Genomic DNA, 19,527 nt, shown 5'->3' on the forward strand with positions numbered 1-19,527 from the left:
CTCATCAGGCCATACAGAGCTTTCAATGGTTTACTCCAAATGCTTCACATGCCATGGTTCAACCCAGTGACAACACCTCGACCCCAGTATACCGCATCATTTGACTTCACTCTATCCCATGCATGCCTTTCACCCTCCTACATATTCAGGCTCCAATTGCTCAAAATCTTTTTCACTCATTCCTTCTATCTCCAAATTGATTTCCCGGTTTTTCTTGTTTGTGATGCATATATCTTCTTTTTCAACCTTTCCTCACTCATTCTCAAACATTTCATTTCCTACACATTCACCTTCCTCTGCATGGTCTTATCTATAGCCCATGCTTCACATCTATTTAATGTTAGGACTACTATTCCTTCAAACATAACTATTTTTGCACTTCCAGATAACTTTCTTTCCACACATTCTTCAGCACTCCTAGAACTTTCACTTCCTCCCCCACCCTATGACTCACTTCCGCAACCATGGAATCCATACGCTGTCACGTCCATTCCCAGGTAAACACTTAACTTCCTCCAATTTTTATCCATTCAAACTCGCATCCCAACTGACCTGTCCGTTAACCTTGCTGAACTTTGCTTTTGTTCACATTCACTCTTAACTTTCTCCTTTTTTCATACTCTTCCAAACTCATTCGCCAGCTTCTTCAGTTTCATTACCTTCTTATATCTTCACCAACCTCTTATGTGCTAATTTTTACCGGATACTTCTGTATCATACATTATTAATGAAAATACCCAAAAAGTAAGTAAACTATCCTCCTTATAGTATGGATGGGTGCTGAGCAAACATGGGAAGGTCTGGGATGGCAATAAGGATATTCCTGATTTATGCAAGTATGTAATAGTCATTTTTTCAGGCATCATTTCATTCTACATACTCCTAATCACGTACATTTTATGGTTTTTCCAGGCCTGATTTCACAGTACACATACATGTCATTTAAGTATTTTTAACATATGCACATTTTTATATATAGTACATATTACAAATATTTTAAACAGGCAGAACTTTATTTTTGAATGAATAAATGAACATACATTCAAGTCCTAATAAAAAACACAAACATTAATACAACAGAAATTCTTTTGTTTTAAAAGTGACATATGTATATTCTCTTTAATGGTACATGAGAGTGAAATGCATATTTCTCAAGCTAAGGGCAGCAGCATGACCTGAATATCCCATAGGAGCTCCCTATTGAAAGACCATTTTAGTAATGACAAGAAAATTAATACCTCTACTGATGTTCACTGCAATCATCTGTGCTCTCTTCTACTGACGTGCATTACATTCAAAGGGCTAAAAGGTACGATGAAGAGAGGTTAAACTTGCATATGCATAAATTCTGAGTAAAGGTGAATTTGGTTTTCATATACCAGCAAATGACATTATAGGGAGATGAATTCTGAATATATGTGGTTAAGGACTCCTCATTTATTAATCAAACCTATTCCCAAAGTGAAAAAACTAAATGCATATAAAAGAACAATATATGAAGGTCCCAAGTCCACTTGTTTCACTTACCATAAGCTTAGGACATGAATGGTTTTAGTCTTCTTTAAAGCTTTATTTATATACATCCATTTTGTGTCATTACTTTTTGTAATACTTCATTATACTTTTATTTACTTTCAGGCACTGTAGACAAGTTCCATCTAATAATGATGTATGGATAAGACAGATTTTTATACCTCTTTTGGAATGTTAGTGAAATGAGTTAAAGCCAACAAACAATTTTTCTTGATTTCTTGAAATGGACCTGTAATAAGATAAAAACACTAAGTGCAAACAGTAGTAGCTTGAGACACAGTAGAGGAAGACGTATCCTTTTCAAGTAATGGTTGGAGGCAAAGAGGGAGATTGTCTTAAAACAGTGTAATAAACAAAAAAAAATATGAGTGATACATACCAAAGTTTTGTTGGTGTGTGAACAAAGGGAAAATAGCAGGGGAAAATTAGATTGAGACATATTTCACCCTGACAGTTGGAGACTGGATTTGTGCACTTGAGAGATCATTGTTTATCTGAGCTTTACACATCTTTTCAAAGGCAAAAAAGGCAATTATGTACTCAAAATAAAATACATCATTATGAGCAATGAGCGGCTTGGATGATAAAACAGTATAATAGCCAAAAAAAAAAAATTATATATTCTTTAAACACAGACTTAAATATATCAATGCAAGGAGCACATAGAAGGAGCACCATTATCACACAAGTATTCATCATAAAAATACACCAAAAGTTTGTGACAAATGTAGATTGAGATCAATAATCAAATATAGAACAGTTCAGGCATCTAAACGGTTTCTTTATATGTCTACGATAAGCTCAAGACATAAGGCATCCAAGGAAAACAAGAGCTTGATTCAATGGCTGAACAATGCAATTATCATGAGTTTTGGTTAAAATTATGACAAGGAAATACGTGAATAAAAACCATGTTTTCTCTTGAATGTATGAAACTGAAAATGGACCAAAACATGCTTTGTTTACTTTTTGAGTAATACTGATTAATAACCCACATACTAAGTGTTTTGGTTCCATTGCTATTTTAACTATTCAACTATATGCATTACAGTTCATTAAATGCTTTTGGATTAAATAACATTAAAATGAGAAAATGGAAAATAACTTTGTACTATTTCTCTTACATCAACGATTCTGAATAAAAGGATGCAATGAAGAAAAGTAAAAGAAGAACCTACTTGATGTTAAAATTTGCCGCTAGTCTACTTCTAAATTTTCTTGATTTCTTTTGTAAACTGATGCTGTTGGAATCTATAGCTGCCTTTCTCATTTCAATTGATGAATTATCACTGGAAGTACAATTGCCATTAGATTCATGATTGCTCTGCATAGTTTGCTTTGATTCAATGTAAGAAACACAAGGAGTATCACAACCTGATGTCTGATTCATCCACGAAAAGGCCATGATTAAATCTGCTTTGTTCTTGTCTTGTGATGCATTATTTCCATAACCAGCCACTGCATTCAGGGTTTTGTTGCTCTGAACACTTACAGTTGCTGTTACAGCTTGTGTGTCTACTTCTCTACATGGCACAACCTGCAAATCTGATCCCTCTAACATCATGGGCTGGGAAGGTATTTTATCCCTTGATATCACTATCTTTCTAAGTTCTTGTTCCATGCTACTCTGAATATTAGAATCTAAAAACATTTCTTGATGACAAGTGTGGGGTATTCTGGACGGCTGTGACTGCAACTGGTACTTCCTGTTAACCTTATCTTGGGAAGAATGAACAGCAGTTGCTGCTTCATTCCTCTGGTGTTGTACTAATTTATGTGCAAACGTTACATGCTTTGTTCTCAGTGATGGACTACCAGGAACCTTCAAACAAGAACTTGGCTTATTATCAGCTGAAGTCACTTTTGAGTCTGTAACTTGGGACTGGGTTTCACATGATGGAGAGTCTCTACCTGCACTTGAGACAAATGTTTTTTTATCTGACCCATATTTGCTGTTTGTTGGACTAATGTTACTTGTGACCATTTCCTCTTTACCTCTACCTTCCTTACTCTGTTCATTGTCTTTCTGCATTTGGAAATCAGAAACAATCATAGAGTCTCTGAGTAATGAAGTGCCCTTTTCATTTTCCTTATCAGATGGATGCTTGTAAATAGTGAGATTACTAGAATCTTTTAAAGTTGTTTCCATCTGGTGGGACAACTTATTTGATTCTGCAGTTGAACCTTTAACAATTATTGACCCTTTGTGCTTAAAATACCCCTGACTACTAACTGATGTATCTGGACAAAGATTTTCTTGTTCTTTATGCACCACCTCCGTCAAGATACTGTTAGACTGAGGTTTATCAGTATTATGGTTTGGAGATTTAGGAGAACTCCTATTACGAGAGAAGATTGGAATGCTGGATCCTTTTCTACCCAAACTGTGGATCTGGTTTTCAGCTGTAACCCCTGTATACAACTGTGAAGCTTCACAACTAGACTCAGAGGAATTATCAACTACATGCTTATCAACAACTGGTCTTGAGTCTATCACAGATGGACAAACATAATATGGGGAAGATTCATGTGTCTGGTTTATAGAGCTATAGATTCCTTTAGTTGCAGTAGTGTATTGTTGCACACCTTGTCCATCTCGATTGCAGTTTTTTCTATGAGACCTAGGTGAAAGCTGTGGCATTGCATTTGTGGATCTTGCCAAAGATCCAAGGGAAGAGCTTCCAATGTCACTTTTTGCATATGTATGTTCTGTTTCTGAATATAAGTCTCCTGCATGAGCAGTATACTGTGGGTAAGAATGCCTTGACTGGCAAAAACCTGATGGTGGGTAGTTACTGGTCTGTTCTTCTAGACTTACTGAATGCCAATGACTTGGAGTTAAAGTCTGAGGAGGCTCATGTGGAGTAAGTGAAACCTGAAAAGAGAGATAAAACATTATTACCGAATGGCCCATCCACTCATATATACATATATATACATAAATGCCCATACACGCACATATATATACTACATATCAAGATGTACATACACATATACAGACATATACATATATACACATTTGCATATTCATACTTGCTTGCCTTCATTCATTCCTGGTGCTACCCCAGCCACACAGGAAATAGCATCACTACCCCCCATTTCAGCGAGGTAGTGCCAGGAAAACAGACCAAAAAAGGCCACATTCACTCACCCTGTCTCTAGCTGTCAAGTGTAATGCACCTAAACCACAGCTCCCTATCCACATCCAGGCCCCACAGACCTTTCTATAGTTTACCCCAGACATTAAACATGCCCTGGTTCAGTCCATTGACAGCATGTCGACCACAGTATACCACATCGTTCCAATTCACTATATTCCTTGCACGCCTCTCACCCTCCTGTATGTTCTGGCCCCAATCGCTCAAAATCTTTTTCATTCCATCCTTCCACCTCTAATTTGGTCTCCCATTTCTCCTTGTTCCCTTCACCTTTGACACATATATCCTCTTTGTCAGTCTTTCCTCACTCATTCTCTCCATACGTCCAAACCATTTCAACACAACCTCTTTTGCTCTCTCAACTACTTTTATTACCGCACATCTCTTTTACCCTTTCATTACTTACTTGATCAAACCACCTCACACCACATATTGCCCTCAAATGTTTCATTTCCAACGCATTCACCCTCCTCCGTACAAACCTATCTATAGCTCATGCCTCACAACCATATAACATTGTTGGAACTACTATTCCTTCAAACATACCCATTTCCTGCATTAGCAAGGTGGCATTACGAATAATGATACCAACCTTTACATGGCCTCTAACAGCACCACGGAGATCCAGCAGAGGATACCATCCACAGAGAGAGACATGGCCACTCCATATGGATGTGGCATCTACACATACAAATCCCAGAAGAGGATCGTCAATAGATGTCCTCTGATCCACTGGTGTATGATGAACTTTCAGGATCAAATTCCCATCAGTCTGGTAATCAGAGTAAGAACTTATGATGAATTACAGTAATCATACACTGACACTATGACTTATGTTATACTAAATGCATATAAACATGAACATATGGAAGAAAACATTCAAAGATAAAATCTTAACAGAAGGGTAGGAAAAAGATTTTACATGTCTAGATTTAGATTGTAAGCATAGGTATGCCTATTCTTTACATGAGTTTTCTTTTTTCTTTTTTCAAAAGCCATATAACCCCAGGATACCTTTTACAAATCTCATGCAGCTTCAGGTCTGCACTAATATCATTTGTAGGGAAAAGAATGTGCTACTTGGTTATACAATGTTACAGTTTAAGGTGAAATGGATGACTGGAAAGCAGGGCTAGAGAGAACAATATGATAACATTTATGACATGAAAAAAAATAGAGATAAATGTAAGAATGCTAAAGGGAGATAAGGAACAAATGAAGGAGTGGTTCTAGGAGTAAATGCTGTAGTTTAAGGTGAAATGGACAATTGGAAAGCAGGGCTAGAAAGGTGTACAACAAATAATTCAAGTGACAGAAAGTTGAGGAAGGGGATTAAGAGCAAGGGGAAGGATAAAGCATATGTGAGTGGGAAGGGTACTACAGCAAGGAGCATTTGTAATAAGAGGACATGCTTGTCACACATGCAAATTGAAAAAAATTGACAAAGGAAAGAATGATAGTTAAAAAAGACCAAAATCATTATGTAAGGGACTGTGTGCTGAATGGAACAGTGTTTGAAGTAGAAAGATAGAAAATCTTAAGTGAAGACTGTTTCACTGATATGAATAAACAATACAAGAATAAAGAATCTAAAAATGTGGAGGAACTGAACTAATAAGTGTGCTACAGGTGATCAAATGAATATGAAGGGACTGAACTAATAAGTGTGCTGCAGGTGAACAAATAACAAGTAATATAAGGAGATAGGTGATGACCACTCTACTGTACAACTAGAAGAGAATTTGTAAAAGCCTTTTATGTTGAATACAAGATACTGCATATCACGAAAAGATACTCTGATGTCTACTGTTACAACAGAACTTTCCACAAATAAGAGTCTAGTTGTTTCTTCATAGAAATCTGTGAAGAAAGACATGGAGCAACAATATCCTGAGATACACAAATGAAGCTTCTACATATGCCAAATACCACCAATACTCTGAGTGTATTTAAAACAGTAAAGACCACAACTACACACATGATGAATAATGCAAACTAATCAATAATTCTGATGTCATCATCGCATACACACACAAACCAAGCAGTCACCCTCGCTCTCAAGTTCAAAGTACCTGAAATCTCACAAGCATCAATGTTCCATTCAGAACGAAAATCTGAATCAGGATCTACATTTACTCCATGAATGTCATATAGAAACTAAATGAAGTTTCCTAATACTAATCAAAATATGCATGAATGCTCAACCCATTTTCTACAATTTCTTCTTAAGCTGCTGAGTTACAAATTTTTTTCATACACATTTGCCATTTTCCATGTTAGCAAGGTAGCATCAAGAACAGAGGACTGAGCCTTAGGAAAATCCTCCCTTGGCCTCATTCTATGTTTTTTCTTTTGGAAAAGCAAAAACTGGAGGGGAGGATTTCTAGCAACCCACTCCCACCCATTCTAATCACCTTCTATGACACGCAGGGAATATGTGGGAAGTATTCTTTCTCCCCTATCCCTGGTGATAAAGTTAAAAAGTATAAAAATGAATATGATGAAATGTCAGTGATATAAACTGTACAGAAAACTAGTACTTTTACAAACGCTTAGGTAATACACATACTAATACTCACTTGAGTTAGTTGAGAATATGGGAGAAGTACATCAGTTGCAAAACTCCACACAGGATTGTCACATTCATGACAAACATTGGTGAGAATATTATGAGATCCCACGGTGGTTTTAACATAACAGTTTGGGGGTCTTGGTGTTCCATCTGGTCCTTCAAGCCATGGCATATTTCGTCCTTTAAGAATTTCTAGGTGCACTCTACATGCTCCTCCACGTTCTTCTCTTCTTAACTCAATGCCAGGTCTCCAGTTTAATTTATCATAATTTATAAAATCAGCAATAAATTCTGAGGCAGTTCTTATACATGGGGACTCACCACCACTCTCAATAGGTTTCTTATTGGAGCTCTCATACCCATTAATACCAGCAAGGAATGACTCATGATAACCAAGAAATCCTGAATCACTGGAACTAGTAACATCAGTGTCCTGTGGTGCTTTTAGCAGACTTTCAACAATATCAATTTTGCCTTGGCTCACAGGATACTGCCAATCACCCTTAAAAACCTTCTCACTTGGACTTTTCATGTGTGTTGGGACATATATAGAGTTAAAAGCAGCTGATCCTGAATGTTCACAACCTTCAGGTACAGCCTTTCTGGGCTTTACATGATAAACTGGTTCTCTGAGGTCTGTAGCAGAATATTTGCCTTCAGTTAGGTGAGAGTAAGATGACAGACCCTGAGATTTGTGTACACTTTCTCTCTCAACAAATTTTTCCGAATAAAAACTTTCCCCTGATGGCCTTGAAGCCAGTGACATTTTTTCATTTGAATTATTAGGTACATGTTCAGCTGTTTCTAATAACTCTGCTTTCATTGGCACATTCCAGCTCTTTCCATCCCCATCTACATAATGTGTTTTCTGACTAACTGCCAATCCCAACCGAGCTGTGAAAGTCAGCCATGCAAGAGACTGTTCCTTTTGCTCTTCTTCTCTTTTCCTGGCCTTCTTCCCTTGTTTTCTAGATAGAGAATCTTTGTCATCCTGGATATGTGACCTGAAGAGTGGCACTTGAACCTGAGAGCCATTAAGCTGCCATAAGTCCATCAGGCTGATGCTAGCACTGCCCACTTCCTCACTCTCTCGCTCACCTAAACGACGACAAACACACCTAAGAAACAATCATTACATTAATCTAATTGATAATCTATGCTGGTTATGACAAAAAGTCAATAAACAGACACTGAATAACAATACTAGCATTTCCTCATACAAAGGCATCGCACAGAACATTATTTCAACATTTTAGAATTAGGGTACAAAATTGTAATACATCCAACGACACATCATAATTACACTAAATCTGCTTTATATATTTCATATATCATTATACTTAGTCACTGTCTCCCACATTAGCGAGGTAGCGCAAGGAAGAAGACGAAAGAATGGCACAACCCACTCACATATACATGTATATACATAGACGCCCACACACGCACATGTACATACCTATACATTTCAACGTATACATACATATACATACATAGATATATACATATATACACATGTACATATTCATACTTGCTGCCTTCATCCATTCCCACCACACATGAAATGGCACCCCCTCTCCTTGTGCGCGCGTGAGGAAGCACAAGGAAAAGACAACAAAGGCCACATTCGTCACACTCAGTTTCTAGCTGTCATGTGTAATGCACTGAAACCACATCTCCCTTTCTACATCCAGGCCCCACAAAACTTTCCATGGTTTATCGCAGAAACTTCACATGGCCTGGTTCAATCCACTGACAGAATGTCGACCCCAGTATACCACATCGTTCCAATTCACTCTATTCCTTGCACGCCTTTCACCCTCCTATATATTTATACATTTATATTTATATTTTACAAAGTATGATAATAATATAATATCTATATTTTATCATACTTTGTCGCTGTCTCCCGCGTTAGTGAGGTAGCGCAAGGAAACAGACGAAAGAATGGCCCAACCCACTCACATACTCATGTATATACATACATGCCCACACATGCACACATACATACCTATACATTTCAACATATACATACATATACATACACAGATATATACCTTCATACATATATACACAGGTACATATTCATACTTGCGGCCTTCAATGTCCAAACCATTGTTTCCTTATTCATGTATGTACTTCATAACATGGCAAAATACTTTGCAATTCACATCTCATCCACTAGCAATAAGCTTGAAGGTAAATTTATGCTTCTGCCAACATGTGCTCTTGCCACAGTTTGCTTGCACTTTACCCATTATTTCCTGCCTTTTTAGTATTATATGCCAAGAATACTAATGATGCTCAGGAAGAATAAATGAAAGATTATCACTTAAGTTTTTTAAATCGAAGCATTATCAGATGAAGAGGCAACTATATTGGGAAGAGGGTAATTTTTAAAAATTTACCATAACAAAAACAAAGATTTCCAAATCCATTTGAATTATGAGACATTTTATTAATCAGTTTAGAGAGCTACATGTAAGTGTTCTAATGATGTCTCCTAAAACACTTTAATCTCTATACAGTAAGCCTCACCTAACTAAAAGCTGACCCCTCAGAATCTCCACAGCTGATGCTGGTGGTAACCTCAATACCTCACGTACATTGTAGTGAACATCTGGAATAAGAAATATAATTTCTTACATATAAAATTCACTTAAATTAACTAAGGCAGTATACAAAAATTTAATAAGCTCATATCCACCATCTTGAATATTATTACCGTTTTTGTATAAAGGACAGACTTATGATTCATTAATTACAAAACACAACAAACTCACCTTTCACAGACATTATAAAGGAATAAATTCTGCTTTTCCCAATAATATCTATGTACACAACATCTAGTAGCCTCAAAACACTCATAATGAATCAAAAAGTACAGGTATTCATAGTTCAAAAATTGAAGGGGCACATGAGAATTGCCTTATGCCTATGCATCACCTGAATTGCCTCCTTAAAAGTGATCAATCTTAAGAATATAAAATTTCTCTGTTCAGACATACCATGGTCAGTAAGCTGTCGTGAAGCACATGTCTGAGACATTTCCCAGTCAGGAGGGACATCCAATCCAGGAACATCTACATCCAGAATTGTTAGGTAACATACACGGCTGCGATGCATCACACGGACACCTAATGAATTATACATCATGTAAAGATGTGTAACAATCATAACATGCAATAATAGGCAGCAATATAACCACATATATGATAACATAAAGGTCTTAACATATTTTCAATTTTCATATGAAAAGCTAACTAAAACAATTACATATGGACACACTGTATTATAGACATTACCTGAAAAAAAACATGGAAAATCTAAAACATACAACATAAAAATCATACATGCAAGTGAATATAAATGATAAATATATGCCTATCATTTCAGTACATCATTTATAGTGACTAGCAGCAGGGATGTGTGATGTCACTATGGTTGTTTAATCTGCTTATGGATATGGTGGTGAGAAAGGTAAATTTAATGGTTTTGGAAAGAGGAGCAGGTCTGCAGTCTGTGAGGAGTTGTTGGGTCCTGGGAAGTCAGACAGTTACTGTTTGCTAATGATGGGGCATTGGTGGCATACTGAACTGGGGAACTGCAAAAGCTGGTTTCTGAGTTGGGGAGAGAGTGTGAAAGGAGAAATTTTAAAGTAAATATGAATAAAAGTAAGGTTATTGGGTTAGCAGTAGATACCACATTAGCTGGAGTGAGTTTGAATGAACAGAACATGGAGGAAGTAGAGTGTTCTAAATATCTCAGAGCAAACCTGGCAGAGAATGAAACCAAGAGAGCTGATATGAGCCATAGTGTGGGAAAGAGGGTTGAGGTCTTGGATACAATGAGGAGTGTATGGAGAGAGGTCACTGTCTGTGTGAGCAAAGATGGGTATGTTTGATGGTATAGTAGTTCTCACAGGGTTGCATGGATACAAAGATAAGCCCTTTGTGTAAAAGAAAGAACAGAATGGAATGTGCTGGAATAATTGTACATATTCCATCTAGATTTCAATACCTTATATATTTACCATTATTCTTTTTTTTTTACATAATTATGTACATATTTCAACATATTCTAATTCCCTATCCTACTTACCAGAAATCTTTTCTGTCTTATCTGATGGTTTTGGAGGAAGTAACGGAGGTGCTAGTGTAAGTGTTCCAACGTCTACCACCAGCACTGAACCCTCATCTGAGTGATGATTAAATCAAATGATTATACACCAAAGGTGCAGTGATAATAAAAAAATGTATAGATCAGATGATAAATATGAAGTAGAATGACAGAATTCATTAATGAAAATTAAACAATTAATGTGCAACTTAAAATGCAATCTTTAATGTGCAACTTACAATGCAATCCATCATTTTTCATAATAAATGGAGATAGAACCAATCTGGACCAAGGAAAGTGAATTCCCTGCTATTCAGTACCATGAGATCTGACGGTCCATGTGGCTAGAACTCTGGTACTCCCTAAAATGAATTTCAGCATTGTTTTTTAACTAACCATTTCTTGAAATCTTTTCCCTTGTTTTACTATGAAACAGCAAAAGTTCCAGAAAAATTTATCAAAATTAATGTTAAATACTAACATTTGCAAATTACAGCATCAAAATCTGAAAATAAACATAATAAAACATATCAAAGAAAAAAGTTCATTTTATTCAGCATACTGTGAATGTTTGATTTTTCTTGCATTAATGTTATAATTGAAAGAAGTAATAATGAATTAACCATACCAACACAAACTTACCCATAATAAAGGGAAAATAATTAGAATACGAACAAGAAAACATATTATTTGAAGTCTTGCTGAACAATAGTGATATAGAGCAGAAAATAAAGGACTAACATCACTAGCCAAGTACAAGAAACAGAGTTAAAGCGGCACAAAGATTATTGCTTCATATATTATTTAATATTTTTTCTAATTCCATTAGCAGTATTTGGTATGAAGCAGGAAGAGTTAAAGAACTGCAGTTTTGTAGCTAATGGTTCAAAAATAATGAGACTGACATTACATTCTACTGTGATTCTGCTTCATGGACTATGTTTCCATTTACAGCTGCATAAAGTAAGGATACAGTTTCTGAAGAAGGAAACAACTGCACTCAAACTGCACCCTCACCTTTCAAACAAACCTTCCTCTAGCACCTCTCTACCTCCTTCCAGAATAGCATGTTATTTTCCAAAAGAGTTGGAAACAGTCACATATGAGCTTCCATAAAGTCTATGATGAAGGAATTATCAGACAGCATAATCCACATAACAGGGGTCAAAGAAGAGTGAAATATGCATCGTCTGACTGAGAGAAGTAAAGCAAAGGAAAAGTACCGTACATAAAGGGTTGGTGGAAACCTTGTGCAAATGAAGAAGTCAATTAATTTGAGGTTACTTAGACAAAGAACTACTGAAAGGCAGAACTATAAGTATTTAGCAAATAGTGATGTGTAGTTCAAAATATGATGAAAGGAAAGCTTTCAACAGAATTTTCTTGATAAACATGACTAAACTGTGTACTTTAGTAAAAGGGAGAAACAAATGTGGTGTTGGGTAAACACAATGGAAAGTAGTAAAGGATGTAATCTTAACAAACCTTCTGATCCATATTTGCTTGGCACTGTCTTTTCATTCTTAGAACACAATTCCTCACTTTCTTTTGGACTTGAAGATAAATCCTGAGATGGTGATGGACGCTTCTTATCTGGGACTGTCCGTGATATGAGTGTCCGACAAGCCTTTACTGCTGTTCTATTAATCTGTGAAGTGGGAATTTTTGTTCGTACATTTACTCCTTGCTGAAATCTTTGTGGAGATCCAAACTTTGGGCTATCGTGAGCGAGAATTTTATCCATGGATGGCGCAGCAGTTAAATTTTTACTTTTCTGTGAACCTTCTTTTCGTTCATCTAGTGGCCATACTCCCGAAGGCATAGACAAACATGAGACATCAACAGTATCTTTTTGACTATCCTTAAATACACTATACATATGGCTTTTTGTTTTTTCTGTAACACTTTCAGTGCTAGATCCCTGAATATGAGAGACTTTTTTTCTTGAAGAGTCAGTACTAATAGAAGAGTCAGTACTGATACCAGAAAAGCTCATGGAGAGATCAAGACCATCAAGAAGCTTCTGGGTCTCTGGGTCTAAGTTGGAGAGATCAAGGTTAGGTGATCTTCCCTCTAAAACTTCCAGAAGAATTGGAAGGTCACCAGCTTTAACTGCACCTGAATCTGATACATCATAAAAGATACAAATCAGTTCTCATGTCATGTGAAAAAAGATATTTGATATCAATCTCAGCCATAATATAAATGATACTCGCTACTGTATTACATTTCAAAAGTATTTGAATAAAAAACAAAGGATATAACCATTGTTTTTGATTCAATATGAACTGCTACAAAACAGTAATCCACAATATACATGGATAACATTTGGCAATTTGAAATCTGTTAATTCACAGTGCATATTATTTGAATCATACAAAAGCATGTACAGTACTTCATACAATTGGAGATACCAATACGAAAATCTTAATCATTTGCTACAACTCTGAGACAAAAACTTCCTCTGTATCTACAGAAACAATAAATTATTCAGATCTAGTTGTAATATACACCAGTACCTAAAACCAATGAAAAAAGTAACACATACACTTCATGGATCTATATCATCAAGATTTGAAATACAGTCCTAGAAATATCAAATACAATGACTACCACCAACATCTGTTGTAAATTTACCATACTTATGTAAAAACTGTATATTAAATGAAGATCCTATTCAAACAGTCAGTATTTCCCCCTAACTGTCTTTCGCATTACCAGTTAACATGAATTAACATACAGCACAACAAATTTGGTTACCATGTGAAAGAACAAAAGCAATGAAAATAAACTATGAACTATTAAGCTGTTTAAAAATGTAAACAAATGAAAACAAACATGGACGTACCAACTAAAGAATGTGGATCTGCCCCATTCAAGAGCGGATACAGACCCCAACTTGCAGGTCGTTCTCTGGCAAAGCTACCATCTTGGGGTCTTCTTTCACGCCGCACCACCTGTGGGCTACCTTGGCCAGGCATCCTAGAATTTTCTTGACGTACTAACTGTGGTATTGCACGGCGTACAACCTGAGGGGCCTCATGCTGTTCCACTTGTAAACCTTTCTGATGTCCCACTTGTGGACTCTCTTGCTGTTTCAATTGTGAACTTCTTTGCTGGCCCACCTGCAAACTTTCTTTAAATCCTTGTTGTGCTTCATCTTGCTGCCTCACTTGTGAATTATCTTGTTTAACTTGCATATTACCTTGATGGTGAAGATATAGACTATCATGTTTTTTAATCCTTTGTTTATCCTGCTGTGATGCTCCTTCTCTTCCCACATGAGTGAAACTGGCAGCTCTCTTCCTCTGTGGCACCTGGTTTTCCTTCTCCTGAACCATAAAATCAAATGTATCCTGTTGCTGTTTCTTGGGAGATTTTAGCTTATCATACTTCTTTTTAAGAGACTCTCTAAAGCTACCACTCCGGCTCCTAGGTCTATAACTTTCTTGTGAAGGAGTTTTCAAGGTCTTACTACCATAAGATTCCAAAATTGGAATACCAGAAGCACGAGGTCTGGATTTGATGTCATCTGTTTTTTCCTGGGTATTTTCTTCTTTTAAAGAAGTTTCTTCTTCACTTTGGATCTTTATCTGCTGAAAATCTTCAAGAGATCCTTCCATGAAGACCATTGTAACAACTACTGTACCAATTATATCTGCAGAAGAATCTATTATTCTACCTTCATGAACATAGTCACCTCGTGCATTCAGTCTTAAATCTGAAAGTATAAAACTCCCTATTACATCGCCATCTTGCCAACCTTTCTTAAGTCTTAGTTGCCGTCTGAATAATTTTTGTCGAGGTGTTTCACCTTCCATTCTCCTAGGGCTTTGTCCATGATGCCCCAAAATGGCCTTCTCATTTTCTGTTATTTCCACATTTTCTCCACCACCTATCTTGACACTCACATGCAAGTTTTTTGTGTCACAGAGATACTGTCGAAAAGACTGTGGACCACAAGTGACAACGTATGTGATTCTTGCTTCACTTTTCTCTGGCGGTAGCCTGTAATATACAGAAAAGTATCAAAAAATCTAATCCAACAGACAACAGGACTTTAAAAGATGATAAACAACATTACTAATCAAGTAAGACAAGAATCATGCTACGGTTTCATAAATGCATGTTTGAAATAAAAAAATATGAAACCAGCAGCTAGTTTAAGCTTCAAAAGCTGCAAAGCATAAAGTTACCTATATGTTACCTGCATTTTTTCTGCTATACAGGAGGGTGATAAATGCAGAAAAATTACTTTCACATCATAAATCAATATGAATAAAACTATGAAAAACACTTTTGCAACCTTACAGAGATGTAGCTTTTCCCTCATTTTCATATCTTTTATTCAACATTTATATTCTCTTAGGTAATAGCTTTGGCATTGAAAAGTGAAATACATGGAACATAAATGGCTTCATCCCCTTGAATTCTACTAACTATCCAGTTAACAATGATCCTCAAACATGTAATTTACAAAACACCGACTCTCCTCTTCACAGTCTTATCTATAGCCCATCCTCACTTCCATATAATATTGTTGGGACTGTATATATACTCACTGTACTAAAGGTATTCCTGAGTCATTCACAAATACACCCAACAGATCCCCACTTCCCGCCATTTCCACTTTCATCAAATCCTGTTTCCTAAAGTTCGAACTTTTATAGCTGCTTCCAAATTAGACAACATATACTTCAGTAGTTTCATCTTCTTTTCAAGACTAACATATTTCTGACCAGCTTCTCCAACATCCTATAAAATATCTAACAGCAAATAAAGAATAACATAAGTTTAATGAGTACTATACCGTAAAATACAAGGTCGGGTGTCACCCCACCAACGGAATGTGAAGATAAATGACTGCGTAGCCTTGGGAGGTGGGAATACAGCAGGACGCCCAAATATGACATCAAGGCGACCCTGTAAGAATCTTTTTTCAAATACTGTACTATCAAAACAAAAAGATGTAAAGATGATACTCTTTTGAATAATCAGTATTCATTCTGCAGAGATAACTCAATAAAAAATACACTAAACTTCCCCCTTTAATTTTTGGGTAAGTTTCTTGAATAAAGCATTTACTTGTGGGATATACTAAATTATCCATTTGGCGACATCTAAATGTTCTAGGCATCATTAAAGTTTTTTGAAAAACGATAAAAGAATTGTTATTTGACCATAATAAAACAATTTCTTGTTCCCGTGCCAATCTCTGATTTACCATGTGTCCTGTATGTCTATACCATTTTGAAAAATCCTCCCAAACAAATTTTAAGTAGAAATTTCCCCAACAAAATATTCAGTATGATTAGTAAGGCTACAATAAACATACTTCACAGCCTAACACATTTCATCTATTCCAAGATACCTACTTCAGTCATACGCTATACCATTATTAAGAATATCATGCAAACACATCATCCCTAATTGCTCAATGAAGTAAAAAATGGAGCATAGTAATGCAGTTTTGACTATAACTGTGACAGACCTGATGCAAATCATGGTTATTCATGAAACCCTAGGCAAAGCAAAGTCTTTGCAACAGAACTATTACACTTCAAAAAATACAGTTAAGTAAACTTTCAACTACAGGAAGTTCATTAAGAGGATACACACCTGTGGATGGCCATCCACCTGTGGAGGAAGGCTTCGGTCCCCCATAGTCAGTGAAATTCTTTACTGCTATGAAATCTGTCACGAAAAAGTTTATTGCAAGTAAATATTCATTATGAAATATAAAGAGTCCCTTATTTCTAGATTTTTCACTTATAAACATGAAAAGCCTATATATAAAGTTCTATTTTCTTTCTTACCTGACTGCCTCTACCAATGCAGAGGTGATACGTATAAATCAAGTGTTAGAGGACAAATCTTCACTTAGCACTTTCCTGTGTTCCTTTAAATACTAGGAAACAACTGCATAAGTTTTTTGTCAAAGGTTTAATGTTCTTCAAATCATTAAGTTAATTTACAGGTAAAACCTTTTTATTGATAGCATAATTCTGGAAAAATTCAAAACAGAGTTTTGGATCTTATACCATTTAATTTCCAAGAATAAATATTCAGACTAATTTCAGATGTTCAGTGTAGCAGTACTTGAGAAAGCCTCAGATAGTCTAACTTAGCAGGAGCTTCAACATATGCAAAGGCTTTAATATAATTCTAATACAGTGTTTATACAACAAATTATCAAAGAATAGTACATAAGAAAAGGAAATGTTTATCAAACATTGAAGGTAGTAGTAAATATAAGCTTGCTGTGTTAATGAATACTGATAACTTTCTTGATAATGACAGCAGCACACTCACAAAACATTACAGGTACACATGGAACATAGGATGACATCTTGTAACAAAATACTGGCACGCTCCCACTTAAATATGAAATATGTCTCATACTTAAGAGATTATCAATGGTCTGTATCCCTATCAATAAAGTAAAACTGCTATCTGTCCAATCTAACCTAAGAAACCACAACTTTGAGAAAGCACAGTACTGTTCAATCAAAAAATCAAATTTGTTTCCTAAACAAAACTTGGGTTTAGTTTGGTTAAGCTAAATTGTACTGTACTCAAAATTATCAACCGAAACCCACACCTAGAGTAACTTATTTTTTTGGTCATTTTCGGCTACTGAACCCTACATATTCTCTGATCTTCCAAGCCCTGCTGTCCTTTGTAATCCTTTGTAACTCATTCATGATTCTCAAGACAGCTATCTAAGAATGTGAAGTGTGCAATGCAATCAATCCACTTAATAACAACTACAATCACTGAAAATCTTATACATTTACCCTTAAACAACGCTTCAGGTCCAACCTTAACCATTCTCACTAACAGGCTATAATATGTAAACAAAGTGCTTACCTTAGTTAACTTGGTTTTCAAATGAGGATACATTTCAAAATTACCTACAGTTATTCTCATTCTCAATGTCCAATGTCACTAATCACCTTATCATCAGTGATAGAGCCATAATAGAAAAGCCCTTGACAAAAAGGATGATCTATTAGACTAATCCCAACAGATGTGAAAATCGCCACACCCGTTTCCCCTAGCATCGTTAATCCATCAGGGACATGAGGCCAAACCAAACACCTGCCTTCACCAGCACTCTCCATGACTTGGCAAATCTCTTACTATGTAATATATCGTAATTATCTGAGTACTTACGGGGAAATACCGTGAGGAATCAACTCCAATATATAATGGATAGCTCATCCTGCGTCGCGTTCAAACCCTGCGCGGTAGTGACCTATGTTTACATCTTTGGTTCAGCCTGTCGCCGGTAGATGACTCCAACACCAGCTGTCATGCAGAAAAATAAGATTTCTTTTTTTTTTCGGAATTACCAGGGACATATCTTATGACCTTTAAATCTGAAGAAAAAATACTCAGATTAATTCTAAGATATCCTATTCTATAATTCCATTATCAATGTATTTTAGCTAATTTCGCTGGACAATAAATTATAAGACAAGTTCATTCTTTTCCAAGAACGCCAAGGACACTCCATATGAATTATTGGCTTGATCTGATTTCCCTCAGATTTAAAAGCACTTAACTTATTAAATTAGTTTCATTTAAGTCTAGCTTATAGTGATAATAGTCTCAAAGCAGAAAAAAAAATCTATACATGTCAAAAGACAGAAGGGGTTCCTTGAACACGAAGGTATATATATATATATATATATATATATATATATATATATATATATATATATATATATATATATATATATATATATATATTATCTCTGGGATAGGGAAGAATGAATACTTCCCACGTATTCCCTGCATGTCGTAAAAGGCGACTGAAAGGTGAGGGAGCGGGGCGCCGGAAATTCTCCCCTCGCGTTTTTAATTTTCTAAAAGAAGGAACAGAGAAGGGGGCCAAGTGGGGATATTCCCTCAAAGGCTCAGTCCTCTTAACGCTATCTCGCTAACGCGTGAAATGGCGAATAGTATGAAAAAAAAAAACAGAATATATATATATATATATATATATATATATATATATATATATATATATATATATATATATATATATATTCGCCATTTCCAGCTTAGCGAGGTAGCGCTAAGAACAGAGGACTGAGCCTAAGAGGGAAAAATCCTCACTTGGCCCCCTTCTCTGTTCAAAGT

The 19,527-nt window shown here is 36.0% G+C and overlaps 1 protein-coding gene across 2 annotated transcripts; it reads right to left on the reverse strand.

Moving 5' to 3' along the window:
- Nucleotides 1-1,561: 1,561 nt before the first annotated feature.
- LOC139759579 (uncharacterized) lies at nt 1,562-18,684 on the reverse strand. Of its 2 annotated transcripts, XM_071681862.1 has the most exons (12): nt 18,556-18,684; nt 16,999-17,073; nt 16,190-16,302; nt 14,228-15,387; nt 12,865-13,503; nt 11,362-11,457; nt 10,269-10,397; nt 9,799-9,880; nt 7,271-8,381; nt 5,284-5,463; nt 2,712-4,408; nt 1,562-1,762 (listed from the first exon to the last, which is right to left on the reverse strand). In XM_071681862.1, the coding sequence occupies exons 2-12, from the start codon at nt 17,041-17,043 to the stop codon at nt 1,708-1,710; spliced, it is 5,307 nt and encodes a 1,768-aa protein (XP_071537963.1). In that variant the 5' UTR covers nt 17,044-17,073; nt 18,556-18,684; the 3' UTR covers nt 1,562-1,707. The 2 variants fall into 2 exon arrangements, with proteins under 2 accessions (XP_071537963.1, XP_071537964.1); XM_071681863.1 differs by having other exon boundaries at nt 1,562-4,408.
- Between the last annotated feature and the right edge of the window lie 843 nt (nt 18,685-19,527).

Source organism: Panulirus ornatus, chromosome 33 (genome assembly GCF_036320965.1).
Source record: "Panulirus ornatus isolate Po-2019 chromosome 33, ASM3632096v1, whole genome shotgun sequence".
NCBI classification, from domain to species: Eukaryota; Metazoa; Arthropoda; class Malacostraca; order Decapoda; family Palinuridae; genus Panulirus; species Panulirus ornatus.

Excerpts from the sequence above, each read along its gene's own strand:
- LOC139759579 (XM_071681862.1), bottom strand. The coding sequence starts at position 17,043 with ATGGGGGACCGAAGCCTTCCTCCACAGGTGGATGGCCATCCACAG. Across the intron at positions 10,398-11,361 it reads TAAGACAGAAAAGATTTCTG|GTGTCCGTGTGATGCATCGC; the intron begins GTAAGTAGGATA and ends ATAATTCATTAG. Across the intron at positions 9,881-10,268 it reads ACGACAGCTTACTGACCATG|ATGTTCACTACAATGTACGT; the intron begins GTATGTCTGAAC and ends TTCTTATTCCAG.